The sequence below is a fragment of the Ctenopharyngodon idella genome, chromosome 8, assembly GCF_019924925.1.
Source record: "Ctenopharyngodon idella isolate HZGC_01 chromosome 8, HZGC01, whole genome shotgun sequence".
Classification (NCBI taxonomy): Eukaryota; Metazoa; Chordata; class Actinopteri; order Cypriniformes; family Xenocyprididae; genus Ctenopharyngodon; species Ctenopharyngodon idella.
In genome coordinates this window covers 4,491,832-4,510,550 of record NC_067227.1, presented here as the reverse complement: position 1 = coordinate 4,510,550, position 18,719 = coordinate 4,491,832, and the positions used below count along the sequence as shown (strand labels likewise).

General features: G+C 35.7%; 1 protein-coding gene across 5 annotated transcripts; it reads left to right on the top strand.

Annotated features, from left to right (window-relative positions):
- Window positions 1–957: 957 nt before the first annotated feature.
- On the top strand, window positions 958–15,570 carry rer1 (retention in endoplasmic reticulum sorting receptor 1). 5 transcript variants are annotated; one of them, XM_051902714.1, is made up of 8 exons: window positions 958–1,115; window positions 5,471–5,556; window positions 8,659–8,763; window positions 8,995–9,094; window positions 9,193–9,271; window positions 13,626–13,761; window positions 13,924–13,978; window positions 15,053–15,570. In XM_051902714.1, the coding sequence occupies exons 2-8, from the start codon at window positions 5,476–5,478 to the stop codon at window positions 15,061–15,063; spliced, it is 567 nt and encodes a 188-aa protein (XP_051758674.1). In that variant the 5' UTR covers window positions 958–1,115; window positions 5,471–5,475; the 3' UTR covers window positions 15,064–15,570. The 5 variants fall into 5 exon arrangements, with proteins under 5 accessions (XP_051758674.1, XP_051758670.1, XP_051758669.1 ...); XM_051902710.1 differs by having other exon boundaries at window positions 13,924–14,052; XM_051902709.1 differs by having other exon boundaries at window positions 13,924–15,570.
- The last annotated feature ends 3,149 nt before the right edge of the window (window positions 15,571–18,719 follow it).

Below are 18,719 nucleotides of genomic sequence, written 5' to 3'. Positions count from 1 at the left end.
CTATGAGATCTGAAAGAGCGCTCGACTTCTGCCAATTATCTGAGTGAAGAATTAGCTCTTTTCGGCCTTTGGTCCATTTATCACCATGTAAAACTAGTAAAACTGGTTGGTTATGCCCAGTAAACAATCATGGAATGCCTACAAATTTTGGTGGGTTAGAAGTACATTTCAGACATATTTATTCATTTAAATCTATAGGCTAATTGAGTAAAATCATTCATTTGAATGATATTATGACATCTTTAATAAGAATATTGGCAACTAAATATGTATATCTCATAGACTGTAAAAAAAAAAATATGACTGTATGCTATACAAATCATAGAATAATGTATATTACCTTTCAGATTAATCTCTTTGCTTGGTCTGTCATCAATTATTCAATTGTTTAAATAATTGCCAAAACACAATTTTAACTGATTTAGTGTTATATTGATGACACTTTAAAACACACACACACACACACACACACACACACACACTACTGTTGAACACAAAAGAAGATATTGAAGAATGTTGGTAACCAAACAGTTGACAGTAGCCATTGACTTCCATAGTATTTTTTTTTTTCCCTAATGGAAGTCAATGGCTACTGTCAACTGTTTGGTTACCAACATTCTTCAAAATATATTTTGTGTTCAACAGAAGAAGGAAACTCATACAGGTTTGGACCAACATGAGGGTGAGTAAATGACAGAATTTTCATTTGAGTGAACTATCCCTTTAAGGGGACATTTCCCCCCATCTTACCCTAGTTGAATTTTTGAATACGTACAAATCTATTTGTGTTGATGGGCACATAGATACTTATCATCTTCTTTAAAAAAAAAAAAAAAAAAAAAAAAAAAAAAAAATACACGCCCATTTAAAAATAATCAGTATCAGTATTTCAATTGGTATCGTATCGAATTAAAAAAGTTTGGTATCGCCATCCCTAATTTTTGTGAACACAAATAGTTGGCTCAGTTTGGAGGTGCTGAGCAGGGAGCGATGTTGTCTGCGCTCGACTGGTGTGGTCTGATGCGGCTGCGGTTACAGAAGCACTGACGTGTTCACAGAGCAGCAGCGCGACGCGCGGATCGGCAGCCGAGAGAGTGACACAGCGGCACAACCGGGTAAGAGAAACAGATTTCCTGCCATCTCACTCCTGTTATGAACCTCTAACAGGCACTCCGACATCTCGAGTATGTTAATTGTCCGCCAAATGTTATTTTCCACACGTGGCATGACGATTGTAAAATTATATTTCCTATAAGATGCAGTAAAAGGTAGTGCTAGCAAAGTTTACCCCTCGCCTGCGTTCGGATTTCCCCGGAAGTGAGTTGTCCACTTTTCTGCGTGTCTGCTGGTCTTTGTAGTTCCTTCTCGATGCCTCCCAGAGGTACTTTCAACGACATATTTGCAATCGAAAACTACAACCATTGAGTTTCCGCCGTGTTGTATAGTAGAATGGGAAGTGTAGTTTATAAGTAGTCGTCCGTGTTTTGTGTCAACGCAAAAGACCTGTTCTAGAAACTTCATTAACCAGCATGCTTTACGCCTTAAAGGAATCAGCTACGGCTAACAAACCGATGCTAAATAGCAAATTAGCTAGGTCTGACCACTAGTCTTCTGTTTAGATGGTTACATTAACATTGAGTTTATGAAATAAACATTGAGGTAAGTGTCTGTTGCACTGGTTCACTAATGAGAACAGACTTAGAACAGATCTGTACCGGAACTAAAGCTAGTGTCTATTTGCATGCACTGGTGTAATAGACGTCAGGAAATAGACGTATCTGGATCAAGAATTGTAGGTTACTATAGTTTCATTGACATATAAATAAACATGTTGGTATTCACCACAATGAGGCATTAGATTCCACTGTGTCTGAAAGATGAGGGAAATAAGGCTGATGAGCTGCTTTGAGGCTTCAGTCTTGAGCAGAGACACCAAAACCATTCATTTTATGCGCCGTTTTATTGAAGGTGATCTTGATTTAGGCTGATTATTTTACTCCAACAAGCTGTTGTTCATTGACGAGGTCGTTTTTTTGGACTTTGCCTCAGATTACATCTGTCACACGGAGGCTTCCCCTGTTTTACTACCAGGAAATCAATTCCTTTAAGCGCACATGTAAGTGAATCGTATATTACCATTGACTGAAATGGGGGAAATGTACTGATCCGCAGGGTAGATGATTTAGTCAACAAATATTTAGAATTTAAAGTTACGAAGCAAAACGTAATAGTACACCACCCCTTAACCCCGCCTATGAATTGTCATTGAGTCAGTACAGAGCAAATCAGGTGATCCAAAGAAAAAAAAGAAAAAATTTAAGGAATGTGTACTGGATTCCCAATCTTTACATATGTTTATATAAGAAGAAAGACATTTTAACAATAATTCTGTACAATCCAAAGAAGCTTTACAGATCTCTATTGGAAAGTGTTTAAACAATGTTTTTCATGCTTGTTCAATGAACCATAAACACTTATTGCACATGCACCTGCGTAACGGTCCTTAAGACACTAACAGTTTACAGGCGGCAGACAGTTAAAGTCACAGTAACAATAACTTGGGACATTGAAGAGATCTTTATACTTACACCAAAAGAAGGATGCCCAGCGTCCCTGATCACCTGCGTCAATAGTCCTCCTGCTGCAGGAGGCATGATGACTGCAGATGTGACCAGAGCTATAAACTGTAATGTCCATAATGAAATGGACAGGTGATTGTCCTCGCAGTGACAAACTACGTGTCCCCACAGACGTTTTCAATAACTAAGTGTCTTGGTAAATGAGTGGAGTGACATCTCACAGCAAGAGCTGGCAAATCTGCCTCAGTCCATGAGGATGAGATGCACTGTAGTCCTTCAAGCAGCTGGTGGTCACATTAAATACTGACTGCTACATTTTAATATTGACCCCCCTCTGTTCAGGGACTCATTATTCAGTTTCTGTTTGTCAAATGTCTGAAATTTGTTCAGTTTATGTCCAAAGACTGTCTCAGTTGTTGTATCTTTTTATGTGATTCTGTTTAAACATTGAGAATTGATATAGTAAACCATACACAATTCAGTAGGGCTGTAAAAATTAGATAAGAATAAAATATCAGATTGGTTGGGTTTTGGTTGGGTCTCAATAGGATTTATAGAAATTGAGTAAAGGATTTATACAAATATATAAATAAAATATTTTTTTAAAGAATTTTTGACAAGGGATTGCTTCAAAACACTGCCTTGATAAGACTTGTTAATTAGGGAAAATTAGAAAATAATAATGATTAAAAACAAAATGAGAGCTTTGTTTTCACATTCCTTTTTTTAGAGTGATGTTTTTAAATTAAAGGGTTAGTTCACCCAAAAATGAAAATGTCATTTATTACTCACCCTCATGCCGTTCCACACCCGTAAGACCTTCGTTAATCTTCGGAACACAAATTAAGATATTTTTGTTGAAATCCGATGGCTACGTGAGGCCTACATGGGAGTAGGGGCGAAACGGTTCTCGGTAAAAAAACAAATCGTACCGTTCTGCACACTCGGTTCGGCACGCACTTGCACCGCGGTTCACCTCATATCTGATGACGCATACGCATCTATAATATGGTTTGTTGAAAATAGACAGGCAGAGTTAGGCTAATGTATTTTTCTGTCGATGGATATGCATTCTGGCTTCCTCTAAACTTTGTTCAGTGCGAGTGCCGTATGCTCTATATGAACAGTCATTTACCCCGACTTCACCCGGGTGTTAATAGCACGTGAGCGCAGGTGAGACCTGAACAGCACACGTTGATGTCTATGTTTAAACTAAACTCATTTATGCCTTGCCAATTTAAACATTAGAGTGCAAGTCGTGAAGAGTACTTATCACGCGCGCGCTGTGAGAAGATTTGTGCACTCGTCCGAAGCGTGCACGTGGATTTCGAGGTCTCATTCAAGTCTTGTGCTTGAACGGACAAATTCACATAAAATTATGTCAACATGCCCGTCTTGGCGAGTATCCTAGCAAGCATAGTCGGTTATGTCTTAAGTGAACTTATACACTCGAGAAAGAATGCTTGTATTCAGTATCAGTGTTATGTCTTAAAGAGACAGCAGCCCTTGCATTCCTGCTGTCTAAATGTGTTTTTAATGTTGATCAAACAACAAAAGACAAGGAAATCGATCATTGCTCATGACTGAATAGTAACTTAATAATTAATAATGATTGATCTTTATTTAATTTATACAGTGAAGATTATATGCAATGTTGTTTTGCATTTTATTAGCTACTTTATCAATTTCTGTACCTGAAAACTGAATACATAAAAAAAAACCCTGAAAAGCTTTATTTATTTGTATCTTGCTTTACTGTATTTATTTGTGCTGTTTGATTATTTGTTCTTATTTTCTTTATTTTTATTTGACAGTAGTAATTTTTTTACCTGAACATAGCACATACCGTACCGAAACCGTGAGCCTAAAACCATGATACAAACCGAACCGTGAGTAATCTGAACCGTTGCACCCCTAATAGGGAGCAATGACATTTCCTCTCTCAAAAGACATTTCCTCTTGAGAGAGGAAATGACATTGCTCCCTATGTAGGCCTCACTGAGCCATCAGATTTCAACAAAAATATCTCAGTTTGCATTCCAAAGATTAATGAAGGTCTTGCGGGTGTGGAACGGCATGAGGGTGAGTAATAAATGACATTATTTTCATTTTTGGGTAAACTAAGCCTATAAGGTTCCACATAGTCATGCTAATTTTGCTTCAGCTTAGAAATTAATGCATCAGATTGTAATTCTCCATGCTTTGGGTGCAAAACATTCGGAATTGACCATTCACCGGGAGTTTGATTGATAAGCGATCTAACCAATCATAACACAGAATCCGCCGTTTTGTCCTACAAAGCAGTCATGAGTTGGAAGATTAACCTCGGTGGACTTGAACTTGAAAAATGGTGACATAAAACGGTTTTTATTGTTCGAATTTATTAAAAAAATACAGTTTGAAAGCTGAGACTTTGTTTAATATCATAAGTAATCTGCTCTGTCTTGTCTGTCGACGTGTTTTCAGTGTCCTCTTTGCTCCGCAATGTATTTTTCACTCTGTGTGGCGTGACAGCACCATGGCTTGTCGGACAAAGCAACAGTAACTAAGGGGGGTGGGTCTTTGCGAAGGGTCAGTTGCGTTGGTGTATCTGTTTAACACCATTATAAGCTATATAAACAGTTATAATGTACAGAAAAGCATGCATTACATAGGAGAAAGTAGGATGGAACTGTGTAATTGCACTTCTAAATGGTAGAATGATTTACATGCAGTTTTGAATATAGACTTGGGTAGACAGTGAGCTCAATGAAGAGATTTATATTGTGTTATTTCAGGGGCGTTAGGTAGAAAGGTTTTTAAAAATGTCTATTTAACTGTAAATTTAATAATAGCATGCAAAAATAATCCCCTCTTCACTTTACCCTCATTATGTTCCTCCACATTCACAGACAGAATGCCAGAAGGAGACAGTGCTGGTGAATCCATCCATGGGAAACCATCAGCGATCGGAAACTTCTTTAAGCGGCTCGGGCAGGTGAGGCTCTTGTAAATGCCACTGTCTGACTAAGCGATTTTAAGATTGTGAGGTTTTTATGACATCAACGTTTTTGATACTATTGAAATTTGTATTATTCTTGTCACCAATTTCAATATCATAAAAAAAATTGAGACTAGCCTAAGTAAAAACAAACTCAAGGAAACAGTCAGTGACAAAATAAGAACAAAGAAACTAATTACAAGCAATAGGACAACAAACTACAGTAGAACAAAGACACAGCACTAGAAATAAGAAATACTACGTAAATTATATAAAGCAATCAAATGTATAAAAAACATTGCTTAGTCTTCACTGTTACAAAAGTGATTCAGTCAAGAGCAGTGAGAGATTTTCTCTCTTTTGTTGTTTGATTAACATTAATGACACAGACGACAGCAGGTTTATTAGGCTGCTGTCACTTTAAGACCAAATGCATGAATCCAATATACTCTTATACATGTTTTCTTTCTCAACTGTTTACGTTCACTTAAGGACTAAGGGTGTGCGACATTGACAAAAAATAATATCTTGATATTTTCTGGGATTTTGTTGATGATGATCAGATGATATTTTGCTGTGTGTGTTATTGTGCTGGTACCTTGGCAGGTTTAGGACTGCCGTGGACAGCTGACTCCTAAAGTTTCATATTTTGTGCGGTGGTTAGTTCGCAGCAATGACAATGAAGCAATGACAGAAGTTTAAATTGATTTTTACTAGAGATGCACCGATACTAAATTTCTCTGCCGATACCAATAGCCGATTATTTAGAATGATATCGGCCGATACCGATAGTTTGGTTTTTCTTAAGGAAAAAAAAAAATCTCTCCCAAATAATGTTGTGAACTATACAGGGAACCCTCTCATTTGGTACACTACAATATTAGAGGTTACAATTAACAGCAGAGGTATTATATTCAGCTGCTGTTTATTTTCAGATATAATAATTACACTCAAATAAAAACTGAAATGTATAAAACTTAGTATCACATAAGGTAGTTTTCATAAGCACTTGTCTTCATGGCAAATTTGCACTAACATATAATTAACAGTAAATAAGCTCCTCTCTAGGAACTGTGAACATTGGAAAACATTCCTGAGGTAAAAGTGACATGATGTGACATATTGTTCACAAGCTGTTTTATTGATGTCCTTCCGCGGTTGAAACACATATAAAGTGATTACATGAGACATGATACATTCTGGTAAGTTGTACAATATATTTCAACACGCCTTTGATGTTCATTCATGTTTTTCGAGATATAACTTGTATTGAAGAGGAAGAAAAAACTCACGCTCCAAGCTGCCGCCTGAACTGAGGCATTACAGCGATCTGACACGTCACATTTAAGAGTGTCAAACCGGTATTTATTGTTTGAATTTCATGATAAAATGGACAGAATTTGAAAACTGAAACTTTAATTCTTATCAGAAGTAATAAAGCACAAATCTTTTTGCGATTATTGGATGGGAGGCGCTACAAATAATATTTGATGTAGGAAAAAAATGCAGACCTGGCAACCCTGGCTTGAACTACGGGTGATTCATAGGGTCAAAAAGAGCCTGCTTTAATGTCACTAATTTTAAACTGTTAATGCATTAAAATTCAACACGAGTGATTTTCTTCACACACAGTATGTATGAGTTGCAGTCTGAACTTGTCTTTCCGCACCCTTTTGATTGACAGGATATAATCAACCCTGACCATCGGCAGTTTTTAAACAATAGTGATAATAATAGTTTTTATCGGCCGATACCGACTGTTAGCCGATACATAATATCTGACATGATCTCTAATTTTTACCTTTTAACTGCATTTTTACCTTTTTATAAGGGCAATTTTTTCTTATCTAATCAAATATAGCTTATGCATAATTTGTCAAATTATTACATTTAATCAATAAATTCAATTAGAATAATAAGACACTATAAGGCTTTTACCAATCAAATAAGATAAGTATCAACAAAATTCAATTGCAATGCATATGAAACACAGAAACTGCATCTGAAGTGGCATTTAGATGTATTTACAAACTGTTTAATGCAGCTCAGAGGAGACAAATGCACTTAACCTGCAGTTACAAATGCATAAATAATGTTTTGATGTTTTAGAAATAAAATATTGATATGAAATTATTTTAAAATCAAAAAGATGCTTGAAGTATGAAACTAAAACCGCCAATAGGTTGCGGCAAGTCACTGTTAATGAGTGAATCGTTGAGTCATTAACTCAACCAATTCGTTCAAATGGACTGATTTATTCAGTAATGAAACACCACAGTGTGTTGCTCGGAGACACAAATCAGTTCTGCCTCGTCTTTGTTTGGAACTATTTTCGCTAGTGAAGTAGAGCAAAACAAGGCAATATTGTGTCTAAAATGCAAGTCATTTAATTGTTTAATAAACTGTTGTATAATATCACATTTGCAATCGTGCTATATCATCTGATATAAATGTTGTAAATCACGATGAGGCATTAGATATGATACAAATGGAGTAAATCACGCAGTGAGAGCGTGCACTCTAAATGCGCACACGCAGTAGTCTGACCTAAACCGAAAAGGCTATATCACACAGTGTATGCACTCTCTAGGTGTGTTTTTGTTTGGTTTTTGAAAAGTGAGGGACATACTTGATAATGTCAGATTGCACATTGTTAAAACAACAATTACGATATTATTGTAGACTATATGTATCGCACACCCCTACTTAAAGGATTAGTTCACTTTAAAATGAAAATTACCCCAAGCTTTACTCACCTTCAAGCCATCCTAGGTGTATATGACTTTCTTCTTTCTAATGAACATAATCTGAGTTATATTAATATATATACTGACGCATCCGAGCTTTATAATGGCAGTGAACGGGACCAACCAGTTTGAAGCTCAAGAAAGTGCATCCATCAGTCATAAACATACTCCACACGGCTCTGGGGGATTAATTATCCGCCAGACCGCCTGAGCATAACCACGATAGAGACGATAGTCCAAAATCTCTACCGGTTGACAAATTTCTGCTGGTTAATCGTGCCTATTGGTATATTGCCCACCCGTGTTGAGTGTTGTTGGATAATGAGAAGTACTGTTTCTCTTTTAAATGCAGATTTATCAGTCATGGTTGGACAAGTCGACACCGTTCTCAGCAGTCCGATGGGCGGTCACTCTTCTTCTAACGGCCATATATATGATCAGAGTATATATTCTACAGGTAAAAACACCATCTGTTTAGGAATGTTTGCAAAATGCTTAAGTTTTATCTGTTTCATTTATGCTTTGACAATATGGGTAGAGTTATCATGCAGTTGTGAACCGATGATAATGTTCTTGTTGTGTAATTGTACATTTCTGGTCAAGAAAGTTCATTTGATTTGAGTAACTGGTGCATTTTTTATTACAAAACATTAACCAAATGCAATGAAACATTTGTGTCTTTTATTAGGGCTGGTACATAGTCACATATGCTCTTGGGATCTACCACCTTAACCTCTTCATTGCTTTCCTCTCACCAAAAGTGGATCCCTCATTGCTTGATGATCCAGGTAAGACCAGAATTTGAAGTGATCTTGTTATCATCAGTGATATTTGCATCACTGAGATGATTTCTTTCTTCCCCCTAATCGATGTGTCTTTTCACTAGATGAGGGTCCAGAACTACCCACAAAACAGAACGAAGAGTTCCGGCCGTTCATTAGGAGGTTGCCAGAATTCAAATTCTGGTGAGTTTTCACAATATGGGTGACATTTTAAGATCCCATGAAATCACTTGATGAGTGGATTGACTTGACCCAATGACGTGCAGAAATGATCATAAATAGAGCCCAACGTGTGCAGAATCCAATGATAAAAATGAAATTTACTGTATAATGCGTAATGTTACAGAATTTGGAAAAATATGGATGAATAAAAAGTAGGGCTGTACATTTAGTCATTAATTAGTCATTTTTAATTAGTCAGTTATTCATTAATGTACTTAAGCTATTTAAATATGAATACTTCTGCCGTCTCATTATATGAGGACATGAATACATGAACTTCATCGCCAGATCTGCTCTGAGAGTCACTTCACCAGCATTTCACCATTCATTTGATAAAACGATCATCAGATACACACAGAAACTCTATGGTCTGCACTACAACCCACCAAAATAAGTTTGGTTTAATGTGAAGAAGTTATGACAGAAATTATTTCTGTTGTACTGAATGTAGAATGCACTTCCCAAACTAATAACAATAATAAAAAGCTTATTTATACATCTTTTTTTTTTAAAGGATTACCACAATTACACAATACCACAATTTTTTTTTTTTTTTAAACAGTAAACCTCTGTTGTTCGGAACTTTGAAAGAGTTGTTCAGATTTCATTTGATTGCATTTTAAAATATTAAATTGTTTTAAGCATTAATTTGATTACTACCACTTTTGATCATTTCTATTTAATCATAAAAAAACGGAATACAGAAAAATTAAAACAGACAACAGAATTTCTGGCACATTTCATAGGACACTATTGTTAAAGGGTTTGTTCACCCAAAAATGAAAATCCTGTCATTAATTACTCACCCTCATGTCGTTCCACGCCCGTAAGACCTTCGTTCATCTTTGGAACACAAATTAAGATATTTTTGATGAAATCCGAGCGCTCTCTGACCCCTCCATAGACAGCAATATAATCACCACTTTCAAGGTCCAGAAAGGTATAAAAGACATTGATAAAATAGTCCACATGACTGCAGTGGTCCAACCTTAATTTTATGAAGCGACAAGAATACATTTTGTGTGCAAAAGCAAAACAAAAATAACTTTATTCAACAAATTTGTCTCTCCCCTGTCATTCTCCTATGTTGTTGTAGAGACAGTGCAGCGCTTCCAGGTTCTACATCAGAATGCCGACTCATTATTGAGCCAATACTCAACCTGGTAGAACCTGGAAGCGCTGGACGTAAACAGCATAGGAGAATGACACAGAAGAGAAGAAATTGTTGAATAAAGTCATTATTTTTGTTTTGTTTTTGTGCACAAAAAATATTCTTGTTGCTTCATAAAATTAAGGTTGAACCACTGTAGTCACGTCAATTTTTTGTCTTTGTCTTTACTACCTTTCTGGACCTTGAAAGTGGTAATTGCGTTGCTTTCTGTGGAGGAGTCAGAGAGCTCTCGGACTTCATCAAAAATATCTTAATTTGTGTTCTGAAGATGAACGAAGGTCTTACAGGTTTGGAACGACATGAGGGTGAGTAATTAATGACAGAATTTTCATTTATTTTTGGGTGAACGAACCCTTTAAAGAATAACAATAATGTGGTGATTTAAAGGGATAGTTCACCCAAAAATGAAAATTTGATGTTTATCTGCTTACCCCCAGGGCATCCAAGATGTAGGTGACTTTGTTTCTTCAGTAGAACACAAATGATGATTTTTAACTCCGACCGTTGCGGTCTGTCAGTCGTATAATGCTTGTCAATGGTAACTCCATCTTTAAGAGTCAAAAAAACATGCACAGACAAATCCAAATTAAACCCTGTGGCTCGTGACGACACATTGATGTCCTAAGACACGAAACGATCGGTTTGTGTGAGAAACCGAACAGTATTTATATCATTTTTCACCTCTAAAACACCACTATGTCCAACTGCCTTGGGCATCTGGTTGGTGAGGTCTGAAAACGCGTTCTGATGACGGAAGTGATGTCTCGCGCTTATACTTCAATGAGTGCGAGACATCACTTCCGTTGTCAGCGCGCGTTCAGACCTCACCAACCGGATGCGCAAGGCAGTCAAATTTTCATTTTTGGGTGAACTATCCCTTTAAAACTGATCTGTGAGATATTAAAAATGAATGTAAATAACACATGCACAATATTGCTGCAATAAATATTTATTTGACACAATATTTACTAAAATCAATTTCAAAATTATCATTTTGGAAAAAAAAATGAACGTCTGTATAGACAAGACAAGAGGGAGATGGAGAATGGGAGCTGTAAGAGCATGAGAGCTTTAAAGGTGCAGTAAGTGGTTTCTATGAAACTGTTGATATCTGAAATCCTTTTCGTTTCTTTATTAAGTTAATTTAGAAAAATGTTTGAAGCACTTCTTTGTTTGTTAAATTAAAGTTTTGTGTTTCTTAAAGTGACAACCGCAGCGGCCGACAGTGAGTTGAGCACGTTTGATTGATTTAGACTCTCAAATCAACATTTGTTTTACCTACAATAAAAGCCATAGATATAAAACACTAATATAAACATATCACAATGTTAGTTTAAACGTTTATTAGCACTACCACAGTAAAAAGCAACTTTTTTACAAGCTGAGGCGGGCTGCTCTGCTACTCGTAACATTGTGCGGAAAAACAAAAAAAACTGGCTTAAAAAAACTTACAGGTTGTCTTACCTTACACCACAGCTATGCATCAAAAATCAAAGCTTCACCACAGAACATGGTCATTTTCAAACGAAAAACGAGACAACATGCTACATCCAGAAGAACACTCTCATATAGAGAAAGAGAATCGTGGAGAAAAAAGCACAGCATCCGCATTGGAAAATTTTAATTAAGGATGCTCATAATTTACTGGTTAACTGTTAACCAAGAAGTTTGACCAGTTAATATTATCGGTTAGACGTTATAAAAAGAAAACAAACTATAAACACATAGCTATAGACAACAAATCTTATAAACGGTAGCCTATTCAGAACAGAACCATAACGAAAAATAAAAGAACATGTCGCCTACCTCTCCAATTCGGCACAAATCCAAATGTTTCCATATTCGTGAAGTATTTGAATGCTAAACTATTATTTATTATGTAAATTATAGGCTTTGTACTTTGCTCGCATTCCAACAATACATCCTTCACGTGTGCTTTGCAAGTCAGTCGATAGTATAGCGCTGAGTGCCACAGATTGTACAGACTAGCCTATATATACATTGAGCAGTGTAACTTTGATTGACAGTATTTTATTTTGATAATAAACAGGCTGCGATGTCAAGTTAGAAATGCGAGAACTGTTAGGCTATGTTGTGTATGTGCGCAAGGCGCCGGCGCGATTTCTCCATCCAAGTGCTGCAGGTGCGTGACGTGTAAAAACTCCTATTCTGTTGTTTTATATGCTGTATTTGCGCATGTCTAAAACTAAAGCCTTGAAAATAACATTTTGGTATTTTAATGGGTCACACTGAAATGAACATCCCTAATTTTAATCCAGTTTCAGCCCTCCTTTCTCACTCTTCCAGCTGCTGCGCTGAAGGCGCACTCGCTGCTACAGTAAATATGAGGGGACGCGCCCGCAGCCTCCGAAATGAGACGCAGCTATGGTCTCATCATGTTTCCACCAGCACAGCACTATATCTATGCATATGTTTGTTTTACCATCATCAGCTTCTCATGGTTTATTTTAATTAATGGATGTCCAAAGAATTAAAAGGAGAAGCCTAAAATCAGCCCGAAGCCCCGCCCGTGGGCCGTAAATAAGTCGGGGGCAGAAATGCAGGGCTCTACTCTCTAGCACTGGTTCTAATATTAACGCAGGTCCTAAAGCGCTTGTCTGCTCATAACGCTTCTTTTTTCCAGTGATATTCCTCTGAGCTTTTCTCTTTTGTAATGTCTCTCAGCCATCTCTCTTTCTACAGTCTTTCTTCAAATCTTGCTCACTCTCACTCCTCCCTCATCATGAGCAGATACGCCCCCTACTGCTGAATGGCTACAAGTGTGTTCAACGTTTCTCAGAAATCACTTACAGCACCTTTAAATATCATGAGCTCATGTGCATCTATGCTGGGATTCTCAGCTTCGTCAAAATAAAAGTCTTGCTTCCAACACTAATTGGCCAGACAGGAGAACTCATCTGCCAGTTCAATGATAAATGCCAAACGTCTGCAGATTTATCACATTTGCTAATATATAAATTGTCCACTATAAATATCTTTCGATTAGTGTGTTACTGTTTTGTAAGGATCTTGGTTTTACATATGTATTTAATTTTAGACCTTTAGTTCCTTGATGTCTGAATTACATGTGTTGTATACTCCTTCCATGTGCTTTGGTTAATGTATGTGTTTTGGTTGTTTCAGGCATTCAGCGACAAAGGGCATCGTTATCGCTATGATTTGCACATTCTTCGACGCCTTTGACGTGCCAGTGTTCTGGCCCATCCTCGTAATGTATTTCATCATGCTGTTCTGCATCACCATGAAACGGCAGATCAAGGTTCGGCAATGGAAGCTTTTCTTTTTTGAGATACTTCTGGTTCATATAGCTGAGCTGAGCAGTTATTAGCAGTGTTATCTTAAAATAGAGTTCCAGTCATGTAATATTGTGCTGAATTTTTGTAAACTTCAGATTTTGACACTGTTTTTGTTTCCTCTACAGCACATGATCAAGTATAGATACCTGCCCTTCACACATGGGAAGAGGACTTACAGAGGCAAGGAAGACACAGGGAAAACCTTTGCTAGTTAAAATTCCCCTTCCTGAAATTAAAGTTATTGATGAAGAATGGTGCGTAAAGGGGGTTGAGGTTTTTTTTTCTTTTTTTTTTTCTTCTTCTTCTTCTGAATAAGAAAAAGCCAAGCCTGTTGAAACTTTTGATCGACATTGAGACTGTAATGATGCCTTTAAGCGTTTGGGGTTTGGGCCTTTGAGAAATGCTGTTGAGAGCTTCTACACTGGCAAATTTTATTATATTTGGACAACTAAGTATGAGATTTGACTTTTTTTTTTGCTCCGTGGTCCCCATTCTTCTTCAAACCTAGAGGATTTGAGACTCATCTCCAGTATGGATTTTAAATGCAAATTTCATCATCATTCACTCATCCTCACGGCTTTTTCTCAGTGGAACACAAAAGGAGAAATTTTACAGAATGTTCCTGCTGCTCTTTTCCATACCTTTCATTTTATGGAAAATGGCAGCATGAAAATTCTGCTTAATATCTTTTTTTTTTGTGTGTGTGTGTGTGTGTCACTGATGAAAAAACATACTGATTTAGAACTAAATCAGGGTGAGAAACAAGTTTTGGTTGAACTATTTCCTGATTATAATTTACAAACGTGGGAATATAATATAAAATGGTGGGAAGTTTAATATTCGAACCATGGTACATTTGATGTCCTTCATCGATAATAACATTAGATTCAGTATTCAGACTAACGCAAGAAGCTTCCATGAAGAGAAAGGAGACATTATTGATCATTGGGACTTAGTGGAGTTCCATCTTGCCACATGTTAATATTTGCCTTTTATGAACATTTATAATTCTCTTAATGTGCTGTAGCATTGTATTTAATTTTTGTACATAGTTGTCCACTTTAATCACATCCATTCGTGCTGTTTGTAAGTTATTCTTCAGTAGGTAAACTGTTTCAAACCCCCTCACTTTGTACGTCAGGATTTTTAAAGCAAGCGTGCATTCCATTAAAATATTGATACAAAAATACTGGCTGTATGTTTCTGTCGTTTAAGCATTCCCAATTAAAACTGTCTCTCTTTTTTCTTTTACAGAGGAAACATAAAGTTGAGTGCTTTAACTATTACAAATGGATGGAGAGGGTTGAAGGTTGATGTTCTTTTGTTTTTGTTTTTTTTTCCTTTTGTTTTTTTGTGCTGGGCCATAACAACTAGTATAGTTTTTTTTTTTTTTTTTTTTTTTTTTTAAGGGCAAATGGAGAGAACTTCAGTAACTTCAATAAGCATTTGAGATGAGGATACATTTTCCCAATAAAGTGCAGTTTTTTTTCTTCTTTTTTTTTTTTTGGAGGGGGAGATATATATAAAAAATGTATAATGTATAATTTTTTTAAAAAATGGTTAGCATGTTTGTTTTTGAAAATGCCATTTTTACTGTATTAAATTAATCTTCATCAAAACAAATTAATAGGTTTGTTAATTCCTAGGTTTGTAAAGACATTGCATGTTTTAGGTTTTCTTGTGCTGCTGGTTAAGAGAAAACAAGATGATTTTAATAACAACTAAGTGTAAATTTTTCACTTCAAATGCTATTAAAAGGCTGTGTCCCTTCACTGCTTATTACTTTTTTTGTTTTTATTGTTTTTTTTATAAGTTTAGTAAATAAATCAATTGAAGTGTGTTGATAATTCTGGTAACACTTTGTTTTACAGTGTCCTTGTTATACGTGTTATAATAATACCAACAGTAAATTATGCATAATTACATGCATTTAAACCAAATCCTATTCTTATAGTAAGTATGTTGTTAATGAATATTACTCAGCACTTAATTGTGTAATTACACTGTAACAAGGACAACTTAAAATAATAGGTAACACTTTATTTTAGTGTCATTGTTACTCGTTATATGTAGTTACTGTCAGTGTTGGGGAAAGTTACTTTTAAAAGTAATGCATTACAATATTGTGTTACTCCCTAAAAAAAGTAACTAATTTCATTACTTGGTTACTTTTTTTTTTTCTCATCTGGGCTGGACTTGCTTGTTTTTATAACAACAAAAAAAGTTCTATTTTTGGCAAATGTAAAGGCCCTTTCACACCGAAAGTGAAATGAATAAGCCTCAGGCTGAAGGAAATGAAAATTCACACCTGTACAGTAGAGGGCGCAGCTCAAAGAAGTCTTTCAGCTGTGCTGCCATTCTGGAATACAAAAGAATAGGACACAGGAGAAATAAATAAGTAAATTATCATATTTAGTCTAGAATAAGCATTATGTTCACACACAGCCCACACAACACTTCTGCACTTACTCCTGGTTTCTCTCAACACAGGGACAGGAGAGCTGTCAGTCAATAAATGGGAAAACAAAGTAACTTACATTACTTACATGAAAAAGTAATTCAGATATTTTGTTGTAAATTTAAAAGTAGTGCATTACTTTACTAGTTACTTGAAAAAGTAATCTGATTATGTAACTTGCGTTACTTGTAATGCGTTACTCCCAACACTGGTTACTATAGTATTAACTATAAATTATGCATAATTACATGCAACTAACCCTAAACCAAACCCAAATCCTAACCCTATAGCAAGTACATGTAGTTGCTTAATATTACTCAGTACTTAAATGTATAACTACAGTGTAACAAAGACACCTTAAAATAAAGTGTAACTAAATAAAGTGTAATGTATTTCTGTATTCTACTTGCAAGAGTGTTTGAGTCTGAATCGAAGATAAAGTGTAATGTAATAGATGCACTTTGTGCATTATAATTCTGTATGTACTATGAAAATTTGATAAACATGATCTTACAACATTTTGGATTTCCATTTACAGTACAGATGCCCCGAAAGGACACTTGGGTTCCACCTAAAAATGCATGAATGCCATTGCATTAGATAACAAAACATCAAACCAGCTGGCATCTGCAAACACATGATGCGAGCACTTTTCTCAGAACTAGCGTTAGTTATCTATATTTTGAACAGGAAGGGAGTGTGGGATAAGATGTGCCGGTTGTTATAGTCATGCGAAGATATATTTACAAAGGGTCCATCTTACAAGCCCATAGCTGACCGAGTAGCAAGTGTTAAGTTTGCCTGTCAAAGGTTTGATGTGTGTAATTTGACAGTGAATAAGTTAAATATGAGTGTATAAATAACATCAAATAAGAGTCAACTAGACAAAACCTTAATCTTAATAGTCTTACACACTTTGCACTTACTTTCTGACATTTTTGCAGTGGTGGAAAGAGTACTGAAAATTTGTACTTAAGTACAAGTACTGTTACATTGCTGAAATAATACTCAATTACAAGTAAGAGTACTGGTGTCAAAAAAGTACTCAAGTAAAAGTACAAATTACTCTTCTCAAAAACTACTCAAAGTACTAAAATTACTAATTACTTTTTAGCCGGTGATATTTAATAAATTATTAAAAAATATTCAATCAAATCATCTAAGAAGAAAATAGCTACTTTAAACAAAGCACTTTCACCTTGTTGACGAAGTGCATGAATTACTGGTCACAATACTGGAATTTCTAACTTCAATACAATACCTTGAAAATGATCAATATTCAGTATCATTTTAAATACCATGAGGAAAACCACCACATACTGTATACCGTAGATATTTTAATATCTAACTTTTTTTGTCCATCCATTTTGTCAAGGCAATCATTATTTTCAAGCTTCAGAAAGCACAAGGCTCATTGTAACAGTAATCAATTTAAATAGAGCAGTTTAATTCAAGTCTTCTGAAAAGACACGTCCGCTTTATACGATGAACAGATTGTAATTTAGCTTTTGTTTACATATTTAAACATTGATTAATTACCATTACAATAATCTCAATTAAACATTTGCTCACTCTGTGTATTTGTGTCTTTACAATAGGGTAACTTTGTTGCAATAGTTCACATGCAGTACAAGAAAGCTTGATTTCAAACTGAATTAAATTTACAAAAAATACAAGTAAACAGTCAGTAATAAAATAAGAACAAAAAAAAATTACCTAAATTCAGTTGAGGTATTCGAAATATGACAACACTGAATTTTTATATGCCGTGTATCTTAAAGGTTCACAGAAAAATGAAAATTCTGTCATTAATTTCTCACCCTCATGTTGTTCCACACCCTTTGTTCATCTTCAGAACACAAATTAAGATATTTTTGATGAAATCCGAGAGCTTTCAGACATTGTTAAAATAGTCCATGAGACTACGGTGGTTCAACCTTAATGTTATGAAGCGACGAGAATACTTTTTGTGCGCAAAAAAAAAATAAAATAAGATAAAATAAATAACGACTTTATTCAACAATTTCTTCTCTTCCATGTCAGTCTCTGACACTGTTGACGTAGTAAACACAGTGCAGCACTTCCAGGTTCTACGTCAGAACGTCGGCTCATTATTGGCCGGATTCTGCGTCAGCATCACACGCATGTGTCGTGGTGCTCACATGTCAGCATCAGAGAGTGACACGGAAAGAGGAAATTGTTGAATGAAGTTGTTATTTTTGTTTTTTGCACAGAAAAAGTATTCTTGTCACTTCATAACATTAAGGTTGAACCACTGGTAGTCACATGGGCTATTTTAACGATGTCTTTACTATCTTTCTTGGCCTTGAAAGTTGCAATTACGTTGCAAGTCTGGGGCCAGAAAGCTCTTGGATTTCATCAAAAATATCTTAATTTGTGTTCTGAAGATGAACGAAATTCTTACGGGTTTGGAACGACATGAAGGTGAATAATTAATGACAG